The 17032-nt window shown below is 49.0% G+C and overlaps 1 protein-coding gene across 1 annotated transcript; it reads left to right on the forward strand.

Moving 5' to 3' along the window:
- Positions 1 to 1062: 1062 nt before the first annotated feature.
- On the forward strand, positions 1063 to 7692 carry LOC8028737 (dual specificity tyrosine-phosphorylation-regulated kinase 2). The gene has a single exon (XM_040498760.2). The coding sequence runs from the start codon at positions 2312 to 2314 to the stop codon at positions 3896 to 3898; it is 1587 nt and encodes a 528-aa protein (XP_040354694.2). The 5' UTR covers positions 1063 to 2311; the 3' UTR covers positions 3899 to 7692.
- The last annotated feature ends 9340 nt before the right edge of the window (positions 7693 to 17032 follow it).

Below are 17032 nucleotides of genomic sequence, written 5' to 3' on the forward strand. Positions count from 1 at the left end.
CCTGGACAGAAGGCCTCCACACGCGTCATCATAGTCAGATCGATCGAGGCGAGAGATTGGGCACGAGTGCTGCGTCAGTGTTCGGCTGCGGCTCGTGGCCAATCAGCACGTCGAAGGTCGGGCTCGGGTCCCATAGCCGACCGAGCGCGATCCGACTGTGATGACGTTTCACAGAGGAAGAAGAAACCATGCGGAGGCCTTCTGTCTAGGTGGTGTTGGCACAGCCGCCACCCTTTGCGCCTACCTGACGTTCCCTACCCCGCACTTCCACCATACTTCCACCAGACCTTTAGTTCCTGCGGCCAATCAATTAGCGATCTTCCGCACGTGGCGTGTGCTCGCGACCCAAGTGCACGGGCTGATTCATCGATAGAAAAGGTACCTTTATGTTGACCGTGTGAATGGGGTATAATAAGGTATAATAGATCGTAGAACACACGTACAAAGGATTTATGAAGGTCGGGCCAGCACGTGGAGCGCCTGGCACGAGATGGTCGTGCGTGCCACGTCCCGTCGTCGTGCCCAATCTCATCGGTTTAGTAGAAGAAATGTCATTTCCACTAACAATGCGCTCCATTGCTTAGCAAACAAGGAGTAAAACAAAAGTGAGCGTTTGATAGAATAAATAGTAAAATTGTGATGCTACAAGGAGTTTATGTTAATTAAATTTTAAAAGAAGATATGAAAACACGATGTCCAATTTTTTTTTTCTGTATTCTTTATTTAAGAATAAACCCGCAGCACTTTGCAGGCATGATTGCGGCGCACCGCTTCCGCCAGGAAAGAATTCCATTCTTCAGTGGTCCTAACCATAATCCTAACAAAAAAAATGTTAAAGATTTTTTTTTTTTTTTCATGGAGAGATAAGGTTGGACTTTGCAGAAATTATATATTCGTGATGAATGGTAATTAGGTGAACATAAAAACGATGAAGCACGAACCCCTGTTTGGTTATGATAAATTGAATAAAACAACTTGAGTCGAAGATTTTTACCCCTTTCATGTAAGGTTACCCAGCCCAGTCCCCTTTTTGTTTCAGAAGTACAAATACATCATCCGCATGTAGTTGAACTAAAATACGTTTCAAAACATATATTTCTAAGTACTGCCCGCAATGTGTCTGTTGTTCGAGGGAAATTGAACTCATCATCATTCTACGAATTCCGGGATCTGTTGTTGACTGCAGCTGTTTCTCTCACAACAGCAAGTGAGTTTATTTCGAGAACTTGGTTTGTTGTCCAATTATCTGTGCGATCGCGTGTTCGCTTCGGCGATTCTTCAAATTCGAGATGTTGCGAAAAATTCCCTCACGCACCGCCCTTCTGGAAACACTCTCCAAGCGTTTCGCGGCACCAGCCGCCAGAGATCAAGTTCGGAGAAGGAAAACAACATGAGGTGAACAACTTTTATTCGCATGAGCTAGTCGACCGAAATGACGAAAGAATGGAGAGCAGAGAGTAATGCACATCATCATCATTCAAAAGAAAAAAGAAACCGGGGAGAACTCCTGGCCGTAGCGGCGACAATGCGTGGGCCGTCGTTATGAAACAGACAGGACGCCCCGACCGAGAGGAGCAGACGACGACGCACAATTCGAACAATGAACTTGGGAGCACTTCCCCCTTTGTCCGGAGCGGCCCGAACAAAGAGAGCGCAAAAACCTGGCCGTCAAATAGCCGCCCGCTCGTCAGGAGTTCAACGGGGAGTCGCCGATGTCTTAGTCACCGATCTAAAACCTCCCCTATGAGCGTACGAAATCGGACGAATCGGACCTGTACCCTGCACCTCGAAAACCCCAATAAAACTTTTAAAAAAGAATCATCCTTGTTCAAAACCCGCTGCCTTTCTCGGAAGTCCGATAAAAAAAAAACAAAAAAACATCCGCTCTAAAAACGCAGAAGGAAAAAAAAAAAAATCCCCGGCGCCTGGCGAGTGGCGGCCCCTGACAGGACGCGCGCGAACTAGGGAGCAGACGATCCCTCTTCCTCCTCTCCGAGTACGTTACTCCTAGGCCATTTCTCCCAACGACCAGCTGATTGGGCGTCGCTCCCAGTTACGCGCCGCCATTGGCCTCTTTGCTCCCACGTGATCCTCAGGGCTGCCCCCGATTGGCTGGCGGCGGTGGCGCTCGTGACGTGGCCCCCTTAGCAACAAGGCGGGCGGGTAATGGTGGCCCAGTGTAGCGCAGCCGAAGCGGACGAACGTCCATGTCCGCCTCGCTAGGCCTGGGTCGCCCGTTGTTCGGAGTGGTGGTGGGTGCCGGCGGCAGGACGGCGGCCACGGAGGCTGCTACGGCGCCGCAGTCGTCGTCATGAGCTCGCGGGAGGGACCCGCGATGCCGTTGTCGAGAACGCGGTCGCTGATCGCCAACATGAACGGGTCGGCGCCCTCGGCCGACGCCGCCGGCTACCTGGACAAGAACGGGCCCAATAACAATCCGCTGGGCAACGGGAGCAACGGCGCCCTACTGCTGCCACCCATCAAGAGCCAGACCATCGCGGGCTTCAAGTTCCAGTCGAGCGTGCAGAAGCTCTTCGAGGTGGACCAGAACGGCGACTCGCCCGACAACAAGAACGGCAAGGCGCTCGTGGCGACGCCCGAACAGGTCATGAAGCTGTACATGCACAAGCTAACGCCGTACGAGCACCACGAGATCTTTGGCTACCCGCAGGTGTACTTCATCGGCGCCAACGCAAAGAAGCGGCAGGGAGCCCCCGGCACGGCCAACAACTGCGGCTACGACGACGACCAGGGCTCGTACCTGCACGTGCCGCACGATCACATCGCGTACCGCTTCGAGATGCTCAAGGTGATCGGCAAGGGCAGCTTCGGCCAGGTGGTCAAGGCCTACGACCACAAGCAGCACCAGCACGTGGCGCTGAAGATGGTCCGCAACGAGAAGCGCTTCCACCGGCAGGCCCAGGAGGAGATCCGCATCCTGGACTTTCTCCGGCGCCAGGACCGCGACAACTCGCTCAACATGATCCACATGCTGGAGCACTTCAGCTTCCGCAACCACACGTGCATCACCTTCGAGCTGCTCTCCATCAACCTGTACGAGCTGATCAAGAAGAACAAGTTTCAGGGGTTCTCCCTCCAACTGGTCCGTAAGTTCGCCCACTCCCTGCTCCAGTGCCTGGACGCGCTGCACCGAAGCCACATCATCCACTGCGACCTGAAGCCCGAGAACGTGCTGCTCAAGCAGCAGGGACGCTCGGGCATCAAGGTCATCGACTTCGGCTCGTCCTGCTTCGAGCACCAGCGTGTCTACACCTACATCCAGTCGAGGTTCTACCGGGCCCCCGAAGTTATCCTGGGCGCCAAGTACGGCATGCCCATCGACATGTGGAGCCTGGGCTGCATCTTGGCCGAGCTGCTCACGGGCTACCCGCTACTGCCGGGCGAAGACGAGGCCGACCAGCTCGCCTGCATCATGGAGCTGCTGGGCGCGCCGCCCCAGAAGCTCCTCGACCAGGCCAAGCGGGCCAAGAACTTCATCAGCTCCAAGGGATACCCCCGCTACTGCACCGTCACGACCCTACCCGACGGTGCCGTCGTCCTGGGAGCCGGGCGGTCGCGGCGCGGCAAGCTCCGGGGCCCGCCGGGCTCCAAGGACTGGTCGGCGGCGCTGAAGGGCTGCGACGACACCCTCTTCGTGGACTTTCTCAAGCGGTGTCTCGAGTGGGACCCGGCCACGCGGATGACGCCCTCGGCGGCCCTGCGGCACGCCTGGCTGCGGCGACGGCTACCCAGGACGCCGCAGACGACGGCGTCGGAGTCCACGCAGCGGTCGTCGGTGTCGTCGTCCAGGTCTGTGGTGGCCTCCAAGGCGACGCGGCTAGGCGACGAACTGGCCAACACGCTGAAACTGCCGCAGATCGGAAACGCCGTGTCGTGACCGTGCGGACCCGACGACGGACGGCAAATTGGCGCCGAGTGGTGTGTTTGACCCTTTTTATTACTATTATTTTTTCTTCAGCCGGCCTACCCACCGGCCGAACTGTGCGGCCGGCGGTGGTGGTGATCTAGGTGTGAATCCTTGCGCCCCTAGCCTAGCGCCCCCCGTCCCAAAACCGACAACCCTACGTCCGGACCGAACGCAACGGCGGAATACGCAACATTTGATCGGCAAGTGGAATTCGCTCCAACACTTCTTCTCCCCTCCCGACTTTTTCTCTCTTCTATCTCCCAGTACTGTTCCTGCTTTTGAATTATGATTTTATTATTCGATCTATGCTCCTTTTAATTGCCGTTTCTTGACGAGCGGGAGTCCGATCCGCGATAAACGTATTTTGGTGGAGCGGGTGACGACCGTTTGCGCGGAATTGACCTTCCTCGTCTGCTATCATTTTTTCCGCCTTTCGTATCGTCTGCTAATTCGTTGTGGCGTCATAAATTATTTTCCGGGGTTTTCTTTCTTAGCTGCATGCGCAGGGTTTTTACCGTTTTTACACCGATCAGAATCTCGTCATCCTTTTCTCATGTGTGTTCGTTTTTTTTTTCTCTCTCTCTTTTTTTGTGCGACGCGAACGTTTCTTTGTCCTCGTAGCGTAATTTTGGTTGCGTTTACGTAATGAATTTCGTAGGGTTCCCAGCGGGCGGCGATTGTTTGACCTCGCTCTTGTTCCTGACCCCGTTTGACCTTTGGGCTGTCACTGCCTTTTTTTTTTTTCTTCCTTCCCATTTTTCACGCGTCAACGAACATCGGGTCTGCCCTTTGTGCTACTCACGAGCACGGAGTTTTAGAGAATTAAGTCCGCAGATCTGTGATATTTTGTGCATGAAAATGTGTGTCAATCGAAGCCATTTTCCTTTTCCTTTCTTACGTTAGGCTTAGGGGTGTTTTTGTTTCCGATTTGGTTGTTTGCTGTAACATATGCCCCGCCACATGCGGTTGTAGGGTGCGTTAGTTCGGGTGCGGTCGTGATTTTTTTTTTTTTTTTTTGTAAATACGAGGTAATGGGGGGATCGTTTGTTTTTTTACTAGATAATGAATTTACGAGGAGGGAGAGACGGAACGATTCGTACAACCGCGTTTGGGCGAAACGCGTTACGTGCCCGTTCGTCTTCAAAGTCAGTCGCCGCAGGAGCTGGCTTCTCGGTGAACAAAGTAGGACGCCATTTTGTCCTCCCTCCTCCTGCCCGCAAACTTCTTCATCGTCTGCTTCCGCGGCATGGCGGATTCGTTCTTCTTTATCCTTCAACCTCACGTAAATTGTAGTTATTTAAGTGTTTGTTACGCATCTCCCCCGCATCCTTCCTAACATTGAATACTCAAATCTCACAACAAAAAAATACGAAAACGTTACTTTTTTTTTTTTTTGCCGAGTCTTTGGAGACCAAAGAAGCGATTTTTTTCAATCTCTCCCTTTCCGTGGTGTGTACTCGGCGAGAGGTGGTGAAGATCTTTTTTCTGAAGAGTGAAGGAATGAAATACTGCCAATAACCTGTGATAAGCTAATCTTTGTTGTGAAATGCGATGAGGGGAACGTAGCCTTGACGCCGATTTCTCTTTCAGGGCCGCGTTGTTAAGTTGGCTAACCTTTTCACAAGCAGCGGACCAGTACTGCACAGCTTGCCCCCTTTCACTCCTATTAGGGTTCCAAATCGCTGCATTGTGTAAAACAACAAAAAATTACGATCTAAGCTTTACCAATTTTGGTGGGGACTATAGTTCCATTTCGTTGACGAAGCCTGGTGATATTCTGTGCCCACGTCATTAAATCTTTTTAGGTTTTCTTTTTTTAACTTGTAAGAGCGCACACTCACTGCACAGCTGTGCCACTGTGCAGTCCCTTGGTGACCTGATGTGTGTTTCAGAAAGGCTCCTAGAGCGGAACAACTCACTCACTCTGATCTGGAGTCTTTTGTAATTGTCAGAGTGCAAGAAGCATGTAGTGGCTGTTGTTACAAAGTGTTGTGTCCTCTCTCCCCCTCGATGATCTCTGAGCGACCCTCCAGCCTGCCACGATTAGCGGGTCGGTTATTTATTCAGTTTGTCCCTTCGTGGTTCGACGCCAGGCACCACTGAACCTCAAGTTTTGAGCCGACACGTACCAACCGCCAAAGCATCTAGTTCCCGCAGACTGCACGCCGTCTGCTTCCAACAAAGGCCTGCCGACTCCGAGGTGTGACCGACATCCGGATCAAAGTTGAGGCACGAGTCAAAGGCGTGCTTCTTCGAGTCGTCTGTTCACAGCCTCGGTTGCCAGTACAATCCCTCTGGGCGCTCCTCCACCCGGTTCTTGGAGCCGAGCAGAATGTGCCTAGGTTTCTCGACAGGAAAGGTTGAAGACCTCGACAGGGCAGATGTGCATCAGTCAGTTTCCGTCACTGGAGTGCTGCCCAACTTTATTCCGTTCCCTCCTTCCGCACTCGAGGTACTGCTTCCTCGGTGCAGCATTTGGATCCCCTCGCCCTTCTCATTTTAGCGGCCTCGTCTGTTTTTACCTGCCCTCCCCTTCGACTCTGGCGGTTGATGCGACAGGGGGGCAGTGTCCCACTGTCCTAGTCTGCTGCTTCTGCCCCGTCCGGAAGCGTTGGCAACCGCCGGTGTAAGCAGCAGGGTTCGTCTGCCGGCTGGCTTCCTCGCCCGGATGGCGCTTTCCACTCCATTAAGAAAGGGACCTGTCATCCTTTGTCGCAAGACCTGCGTCAATTTGTTGCCGTCTCGTTGCAAGGTTTTCGTTGGCTGCAGTTGGCGACGGGCACTTTCTTGTCTTTGCGAAATCCCAGGCTTGTTCCGGACGGACGTTGCAAGGAACATTGCGGTTTGTCGACTGCCAGATTACGACGCCCCAGAGGGATTGGACGGGCCGTTGCGTAGCTTTAACGCAGTCTTCCACGGCAGTTCTGTAGCCGGTGGGTCGGCCGAATGCACCGAACGAGTCTCGATGAGGTCGCATCTTGACGGGGAGCCCGATTTATCCGGTTCATTTGCTAGACATGCGGTTTAGCTTGGCAGCTTCTTTGTTTACGCGTGGAACTTTGTTTCCCTTGGCCCCCTTTCCGCTTGCGTTTCGGAGGGTTCGGACCAGACACCAGCACCTTGGTGCTAACTTTGTCGCATCTCCGAGCACAGACCAAAACCGTTTTGCACTTGGGAACCGGAGCTTTCCAAATACTCCTGCTAGAAACGGCTGCCACCGACTGCTGTTCCCAGCTGTGCTGCAACGTGGAGGAGCACGAAATCTGGCCGTGTTGCCACTGCTTCACCGTTGTTGTACCTGCATGGATAGTTAACACGCGTGGTTTGCTCGTCTCGTGGGTACACTCCGCTCACGACATCCCACGAAGGCAGTACGCGCCCCGTTGATACTAGACTCTAGGTGGGCCTCCCTCTTCTCTTTCTACGCGACTTTCGAGGAGTTAGAGGCTTTGGCCGATCCTGGCGTGGCGGTGAGGTAGGCTGTTGCGCTGGCATTTCAGGGGGCAAGCGGGAATCTAGGGGACGCTTACATCTGTTGTTTGCCTCCCCCCCGCCGTTTGTTGTACAGACTTTTTTTTCTTTGCAAAGTGCAAGTGACTCTGTGTGAACTACGGAACACAGGGAGAAAAAGTTGTTGGAAACCAGTAGCGCCAGTGGATGTGTGTGTTCATGTGTGTTTGTGCGGTTGCTACGTGTGGTGACGCCAGCATTGTACATAAATGGACTGGAATTAAAGCGTGTGCGATGGACTTTTACAATTGCTACCCCGGCCCCCCGTCTGGTTATTACCGCGTGACGTTGCTGTGACGTCTTGTGGTTCTGGATATTCCTGTCTGGCAGGCTGTTTCTGTACTTCCCCTCAAACTGAGACTGGAAGCTCTGCATCAGCGTGAGCTCGCTGGGTTCTGCAGTGCTTTGTTTGCACGTTCACACTTGTGTCAGCAAAGGCAGAAAGCTCGTGCTGATGGTGGAGCTTCTAGTCTCGGCTTACGGTTAAACAGAGTATAGTCGGTGATTATTACTGTGCAATGTCGCTCTGAATTTCGAGTAATTTTCTACAATTCTTGACAGGAAGGCTCTGCATATAAATTTGCACACAATTGTACTTTCCTAACACTGTCTTGGTTGACCTCAGCAGGAATTATCTGTTGAAGCATGCTTGGCATCTTAAAACAGTCAGACATGCTATACATTGCAATCATTGTATTATGTAAAAAGTAATTGTGTTGTGTGCTCGTTTATACAGCTGGAAGTTAGCCCCAATGGCTGTCTGGTGTCTCAGCTGTAGATGAGCAATAGAGCCAGTGCAGTACAACCGATAGCCTGGGTAGTGACACACGACCACACGCCGGTGTGATGTTCATCCAGATTGAAACGGGCAGGGGTGGTGATTGAACCCAGGATCCCAGAGTTCTGCGGCACGAGTTTTCACTCCACGTGCTCCGAGCTGGTGTGCTCTAGCCCACTCGGCCACCGATTCCCCCGTATTATGGTGACAGCAATACATACCTTGCAGTGACATTATCACACTGTGCTGGGTGTCATTCTTTTGTTTTGTTCCGGCTGAGAAAAGCAGTGGATGGAATACCGTCTGCCTTAGTAGATGTGCACATAGAGTTGGTTTCATTGAGCCGATGCTGGAAAGTTGGTTACCCACACACTGGGCAGATGTTTTGTTATTTGCACATTGGCAAAACTCTTCACACCATCACCACATGCAGCGTCAGTGCTTGGGACGCGGAAAAATATTTTTCCTGTCATGAAACTGGCACGTAGCCAGGGGGAAAGTCCCCCCCCCCCCCGATATCTTCCATTTTGCTGGGGCCTCCTCTACCCCTCATACAGAATGTTGTCATGGGCGGGTCCCCCCGAAACAAACTCCTGGCTACGTGCCTGTCATGAAACATGCTCAACGAACAATATAATCGTAAGAGATCTTTGGAGATAAGCCAGATTGATAAGTTTATTGCACATACAGTGCCACAGATGCTTATATTGGTATGGAACCCTTTCAGTACGATGATGGCCCCTTGCAATCTTGGCTTGGCTGGTTCAGAATTACTTTTTCGAAACTTCGGAGATTTGAAAGGACCGAAATAGCAATTGTTGTGGCGGAAGATAATAGTAAGCCCTTGCAAGGTTTTGGCCATCTGTATGTTAGTATCTGTTTGTGCCCTACTAGGAAGCAGGGAAGGCAGTGGAATACTTTCCCAGGATCGTCTGACTTTAGTTGGTGATAGTTTTTAGGCACCATTTTGGCTATAGAGGGCCGTCGGACTAGAGGAAGGTATGCCGTCACCTCATACTTAACTGTCGGCTGACATTGGGGTCACCCTATTAGGGCACCGCTTCCGCAGCGTGGCCGGACAGGCGCCTCACAATCTATCTTTCAGGCAGTAACCAGGTCTTGTCAGCTGCCATGATTGCCGGCAACGGCAACTAAAATTGGGAGCGCCCTAATCAGTCTTGATGGCTACCTTTGGCTTTCGGTGCTGCTCCTTCCTCCCTTGTCATATCTTTTCACTTCGAGCCGACAGCAGTGCTTCCTTATTTTATTCTAGTCTGCTTTTCCATTTTTTGTTGGTACGTTGTTTGCCCCGGTGAATTATCTCCCTTGAAGCGCAGTAATCTTGTAGCACTTTTGTTTGATCGAGGAAAGTCGGGCTCAAGAAAGGAAAATCTGATAAAAGTATGGTTGGATTGGATGCATGTTCACGCACTTCAATTAAGCTTAACGAGTCAATTCGGGGCATTATGCCCTGTTTGTGTTCGTAAGTGATGTTGGTTTATGTGTATCAGATAGATAACAATGGCATATGTGCACTTTAACAAAGATTATGTTGAACATGTTTGTTCTGGGAATGATTGCTAGAACACCATTTGATGTAGACATGATGATGGTAAATGAGTCAATGTAGTACTTTAGAATTAACATTTGGAGCAATGGCACTGCAGTCTGTTTATACCAAACTCTATAATTTGGATATCTAAAATCACAATAGCTATATGATGTTCAGACAAGTTGAATACAAATGCACTACATATGATAAGATCTGATGACAAAAGTATCTCAGTATAATTGTGCTAAAGACAGGTTTTCTTGACCAGCTTTTGTTCACACAGTACATGCGCTTTTCGTTTACCACACTTGGATTTCATCTTTCATACGTTGACTTATATGCACATACCACGGAGAGAGTGTTTTCTAAAGCATCCTTTGCACACATGCAGTTAAAAGTTGAAAAGGCAGTTATCACATTTGCACCTGAACCCATTTGGGAAGCAGGTGCAGGCTAAACAGATTTGCTGGAACATCATTCTCCGAACATTCATTTGGACAACGCACACGTTAGGAACACGTGTCAGCGGGATTGTGCTTCGCATGTCCTTCCATGATTGCATTTCGTCAGGCTGCATACAAAGCGTTCTCGCCGTCACGACGTCCCCCTCAGCTGCCCTTCGCTCGCATAACACGGAGCCTGATTTGAAGGCAAATCGGCGACACTTAATTTGCACTTTTTTGTTTCGCGGTTCCCCGCCGAACCATGACGATGAGTGCCAAGTGTAATGGTCGCTGGCCGACGACAGCGGACGCGACCTGTGCGACCCAGCCAGGGGCGTAGTCCTGTGCTCAGAATCGTCGACGAGCGAGCGTTTCTGTCTTTTTGTATCTTTCTCGTGTTGCCCGCACGACCTAGTTCGCGTAGGAGTCCGCCGATCGATAAGATGGCCGCCCCTGCCGCCGAGAGCCGGGGCGTGCGCGGAGTACGACAACCCACGGCTAGTGCCCGTGTATATGGTTGTTCCGGCATAGCCGCTACCATTTTTATTCTTCGGCGGACTGTCTCCCGTCGTGGCGAGGCACGTATCTCTTCGATTTCTTTTTGCGTTCGTCGCGTAGTACCGGTTTTTTTGTCGCCTTTCCGAGTTGTTTTTTTTGGGGGGGCGTGAGGAGAGCGCACTCTTTTGTCGTGCGGAGTGGTTCGGTCCCGACGCAATTTGTCGTCTGCAACGTTCGGGTCGTCTGCGATGGAGCGAAGTGCGCACAAAAGGGTGTTTTTTTTCATGTCTGCTTTGCGAATTGATTGGAGTGGATTAAATTGGACTGGACTCATCTCGGCTGCTTTGGGGGAAAAAAAAGCTAGTCAATTTCGATTTCGAGTCCAAATGTGCTACGTGCGTGCACACACGTGCGCCAGAGCGCCCGAGACGGAAAGTGATTATCGGAAAGCAGCGGCGAATATGCCGTTATTTATTTTCGGTAGGGGAGTCCCTATTTTTACGAAGAACGCAATACAAGAATAGAAAAAGGAAAAGAAAAAAAAAAACGATGCAGAGGTTGCGGTTTTTTAGTTTCGTCTGCGTGGACGCTGCGGTTTCAGACGCGCCATTTTCGTCTGCTACCTAGCGCTCTTGCTTGCAGCTTTCTCCGCTGTTTTTATATTTATTGCTTAGCCTCAACGATTTTCGCCCGCTTTCTTTGTACTCTTTGTTTCTAATACCGTTTCGTTTAGTCCCAAATAATTGCCCTCAGCAACTGCATTTTTTTTTTTTTTTTGGAAAAAGGGGGGGGGGGGGGGGGTTGCACGACAGGCGTGAGTCGTGCAAAACAGTCCGATCTTTGAACAGGAGTTATAATTAGTTCATTATTATTATTATTATTATTATTATTGCACCGCGGGGCGTGCCATTTCTGGTCATGCATGGCGATATATGGCCCCAAAAATGCACTTTTTTCATACCCGTCTGATTTGAAGTGAGATTTCATTTATTTATTTATAAGTACCGTAATCCCTAGCTGGGCTCTTCGCAGGGCGGGGTATTGCAGCACGATGAAATAATCTCCTTACGTCAACCGTAGTAACATTCAAAACAGTGAGACATAAATAATATTAATGATGGCTGGTAGACAACCTTATGAATAAGTTTATTTCAGCGTTAACGACAAACAGTGTCAGTGGTGCCGCCAACTGACGGTTCCCGCTTAACTGTACTATATTTATTTATTTATAATTTTAGAAGCCGAAAATAATAATTAAAAAAATGCATGAAACAGAGTTTAGTTTTCTGAAATCTAACAACGGTCATGGCCTATTTTGACGCTCATCTTCAAATCTCCGATTGAAACGTGTGAGCTAAGATAGATTAATACCCATAAACTTAATTAATAGGTAATTTACTCTCTCGCTTAAAACTGGTGTCGATAACCATATCCCGAAGGATTAAATAATATGTTTCATTTGGTTTCTCTCTCTCTCTCTCTCTCTCTCTATATATATATATATATATATATATATATATATATATATATTGAATATCAATCATTTAGCCAAAATATTCACTTTGCTTCAGTATCTTTCTTTCTGTTTCGGAAAACGGTTAAGACAGACTGTCTAAAATCAATTTGCGGCCTCTGCTAAGATTGCTGTTTCTAAATTGCAGTGTCGTTCAACAGTGTTCAACAGCCTAGTTTTCAGGACAGCCTGCTAGACTTGATGCATTGAATAGACATTTTGCTAAATTACCCAAGTACCAAGTATGTGCCATACGTGTAATTTCGAGCGCTGTACATGGTGGCGTCTGTATAAGGTATTGTTCTAAAACAAAAACCTAAACAAATGGCAGTTCGCGCGCGCGTTCTCAAAGCCTTTTCTTGGTCATTTACTTCGAATCTTCCGTAGGAAAAAAAAAAAAAAAAAAGGCGAGCGTGTTTACTTACGTTTCCATTCTTTTCCCTGGTACTTGGCTGGTAATAAGTTTATCGAGGGCTTTTGCAAAACCAATGATTTCCAGTTGTGTGCCTACGCGGCGACACTCTCAAACCTGGCAAAAGGGAAGGAAAAAACAGTTTAGTTTGAGAAGCGAATGCTTCAGCTGTGTTGACTGTTCTGTCCAAGATGGGCCCACAATCTACAAAACTCTTTCGAGGAAATCGCGAAACAAAAAAAGAAAGAAAGCTAGCAAATAGACTCTCAAACTGGACTATATGTCGTCAACCTCTTACCAGAAAAAAAAAAAAAAAAAAAAAGACAGTTCTACGGCGGGCAAAAAGTGTTAGAAGTCAAGCGAAGCCGGGCAGGTCAGGAGGAAGCCCCCAATGCACAAAAGGATGACATCGCCGGCTGAGGGCGAGGGTGTGTGTGTTTTCTTTTTTTTTTTTTTTTTTTTTCTGGCACGAATAGCGTGCTTAGAGTCGCCGAGAAGCGGGCCCCCTAAAAAACACGACTCGGCTCACGTTCCGAGCTCTTTGTAGGGCAGAGTCAACGCGGCGGCGAACAAGGTCAACTGGAGAGCTGTTGGAGGCTTCGCGCTTCATTGAGGAAACCACCGATGCAGTCAGCATCTGCGAAGAGCCTATCATCCGTCGTCGTCTGCTAAAAAAGAACCTATCCCGCGACGGTCGCACACGGTCGCCCCCGTGTGCCCCGATTTCTTTGGTTTCGCACACTCGTTATTTGTTCTCCGAGTTTCGGCAATTTTTTATTCTTATTTCTCCGTTCTGTATGCGTTGGTGTTTTAGTCGGTTTTGTAACCTTCGTAGTAGGCGTTCCAAGCGATTGCAACATTTTTAATCCTCTCGGAATAGGCCATTTTCATAAGTGCGCGCCATCTATAGTCGCACGTGGAAGTTATAAATTGTAATTAAACTGAGTTGAAGGGACCGCCATGTCGAACTGATGTTTAGCGTCTGCTAAGCCTCGTTTGTCATCGTCTGCGTGCAATTCCTCTGGGATACTCTCCGCCGTGAAGGACGCCCTCGCTTGCTCCAGTTTCTTTCTGTTACTTACTTCTTTCTATCGTATAATTCGTTCACATCTATTTAGTCTTAACGGTTTGGTTAGCATCGCGCTTGCGCGTTGGGAGTTTGGTCCGTTGCGTAACAGACGTTGGGGCTATTTCAAAATGGCGTCGGATTAGATTGCCCGATGGAGCTTGAGCGGGATTAGCCAGAAATGAAGTAGACCCCGTAGGCGAACTCAGTGACCATTTGCGCTCTCTGATCCCATCTGATAACATCGAGAAACGTTAACTTCGAAGCAGACGTCCGATTTTATCGTCTGCTCTATCGACGTGAAAGCAGACGACAGTTAACCCTCCCTTGCTCCGATTCCTTTTGATTCCTCCATCTTGATCTTGCATTCTCTTTCCAATTCGTTTTATTTATTTTTTAACTTCGGATTGAAAGGCGAGTTGGTTGACGTCGTCGTGCTGCTTTCGTAACGGACCTCCGCGGAAATTGCTCAAGATTAAATTTCTCTGGCTTGGATGGAGTCGGATCGTGTTAAAATCAAATAAAACGTGAGAGTTTTTTTTTTTTATTATTATTATTTTGCTACGTCTGTTTACACATCTCTTCTCTCTAAATCAAGGGTCTTCATACTTTTTGGCTAAGCGGCCGGATGCATCTAGACAAGCATTTAAACGCAGAAATTAATGTTAAAGTATTGAAGAAAAAAAAATTAAGTTTGATGATTACATAAACTAATTCAGAGTTTGATCTTTAGTTACACAAACATGAAGGGGCAACTGAAGATGGCGATGTTGCTGATGACTATTTTGAGTTAACAATATGGCGCGTTATAGATGCAGTTTCTCTCGTTCTTTCTGGCGTATTCCTTTACTCATTTGGAGCGCGTCGCGGCATCATATCTTTACGCCGGTAGCAGGTGGTCTGTTCGAAGAAGGCCACGGTCCGTGCTTCAATGGAAAAACCTCTGCCAGCCTTGCGCCCGTCGCAACACTTTCGCGGGCCGGCGTTTGTAGACCCCTGCTCTAAATTGTTCGCTTCGGGGTTTCCATCCGAAGCAGACGACAATCGACCTTGCTTGTTTTTATGTTCTGTTTGTATTTTTTGTTTTTACGTTAAGGTTTTTTTCTTTGTGTGTGTGTTAGTCGCGTGCGTTGACTCTTTGCGGATTTCGTAAGGCGTGTTACGAAACCGTCAGGAGTAATTTCGCAATCCTCATTTAGGATGGAGCGAGGAGCTCTGAGCAGATTTGATTGCACGCGTAGAATACCGGACCAGGTTGAGGACGATTCGATCGGGCGCCAGGCTTAAATGAACTAATTAGATACCGCCTTGGTGCGCGTCTCTCTCTCTCTCTTTCTGTGTGTGTGTGTGTGTGTGTAGACAAGTGTACACATACGTGTCTCTGTGGGAAGGAATGAATTAGGGAACGAATGAATGGACGACGAAAGGAATGAATGGATTGTAAGGAACTGTTTCGACAGTTGGGGACAAGACTAGCCGGGAGTTCACGCTCCTTCTGCGGTGTTGATGCGCTTGGTGCCGCTACGAAACATTTGCCCTTGTCAAACTGAATTAATGCGCCTCCTATAATTTATGCTATTAAAAACTTATCCTAATTTTTTTTTTTTTTTTTTTGGGGGGGGGGGGGGGCGAGGGGGTGGGGAGTGAAGGGAAAAGGGAAAGCCAGTAGAGATGTGGGTGTGTGGGCTAACTTAATGTTCTTTTTTTATATGGGGTGCAGGTCAACTTTTGATGTTAAAGACACTTGCCAGGTGGCGCAAGTCGCCGCCCAATAAGGGTTCAGTCGTATGTACTCACCCAGCGGACCTTTCATCCATCATTTTTAGCCGCAGAAAAGCGGGAAACATCTCGGGAAACGCAGACAACACGACCGTTGTGTTCCAACGCACGTTGCGAACCCCTCACGGTGGTTCATTCGAAAACCGCGTGTGGCACTTGCGTCACTGGGAAGCTTTGGGTAGGTGGCGCGAACTGCCGCCCGATTACAAGGGTTCATCCCCATTCAACCATCCATCCATCCACCTAGTGTCACTTTCCTGAAGTGATTCCTGAATTTAGAGTGCGACTTTGTTGAGCGTACTTGCGTTTTGAAACGGTAACCCACCGTTCTAAAAACGAACAGTATAGTCATTCTAGTTCTGTTTGAAAGATACCCGATTCGGAAATTTAAACCGACTACACACATCACACTTTTCGGAGGAACATTAACTGCACCGAGACGCCGATCTTGCATAGTTCACGGTGCAAGACGTATATCTACCATGCGTTTTGTCTGCTCTACATTCGAATATTATTCGCAGCAGTTCTTTTTTAGGTGGGCCCCGTCTCTTGGCCGTCCAGTGTGCTGCGAGACCGATCGAGCTTTTGCATAGCGGCTCATGCTGTCATCGTTCCATGTAAGTCGATTGTTTTCCTTACTTATGTACGCATCGCGTGTTTCCGCTGCCTTGCCCAGTGAAACCGCGGGATCGATCGAACATGTTATCCCGCTTTCCATGTATTTATAGCCCGTTTGACTGTTGAAGTTGCCCCGGAGGGATCAATTAATGGCGCATTCAAGATACCACACTCCACCCGACGACTGCACCATCGTTTCGACGTTACCCAAGAGTAAAGCCCGTGCAGGTATACCTGCTGGAAGGTTTAGATACAGATTAATTGGGTTCGCCTCCCTAGTGGTGGGAGGAGCTTCCACTTCGTTCTTGACCTGTCACCGACGAAAACCGACGGAAACTGGATTCCAAACCGCCCGACCTAAAAGCGAAACACTCGCTCAATCATCGTCGTCAACTTGATCAATCAATACGAATCAACCTCTAAAACTTGGAATAAGCCGACAAGATTGACTGAAACTAACGTCTTTCCAACTTAAGAAAACAAAATTAAGTAAACATTATACGCTCATGTATACGAGGACTCTAGCGAGCACTGTAGACACTCTAATTTACTTTGTACTTCACTTGAAGTACTTTTTATATGTTTAAAGCACTAACTAAAAGTCCCTATTGTCTGACGGCGGTATAACTAAATGGCGAAGTCACGGTATCGCCTTTTCCTTTCGTCGCCAATAATTCGTAATTGGCGGAGACATGCGCCAAATTTGACTACGCGCTTGCGGGGAGGCGGGTTTTGGGGCGGGACGTATTCCCAGCTCTGCGTTCGCGAAATGTAGATCTTACACATCAAGTCTGACGATCGAGGAGCTTCTGGAACCCGTGGGACGTTGCGTGTGCCACTCCTAACCGCTTCGAACGGCCAGCCTAAGATAAAGGTCCCTTAGCTGAAGGTACCTTTATGGTCGTGTAAATGACGCACCCGGGCCATCCTTGATC

Source organism: Ixodes scapularis, unplaced genomic scaffold (genome assembly GCF_016920785.2).
Source record: "Ixodes scapularis isolate PalLabHiFi unplaced genomic scaffold, ASM1692078v2 PGA_scaffold8__174_contigs__length_109621045, whole genome shotgun sequence".
In the NCBI taxonomy this organism is placed as follows: Eukaryota; Metazoa; Arthropoda; class Arachnida; order Ixodida; family Ixodidae; genus Ixodes; species Ixodes scapularis.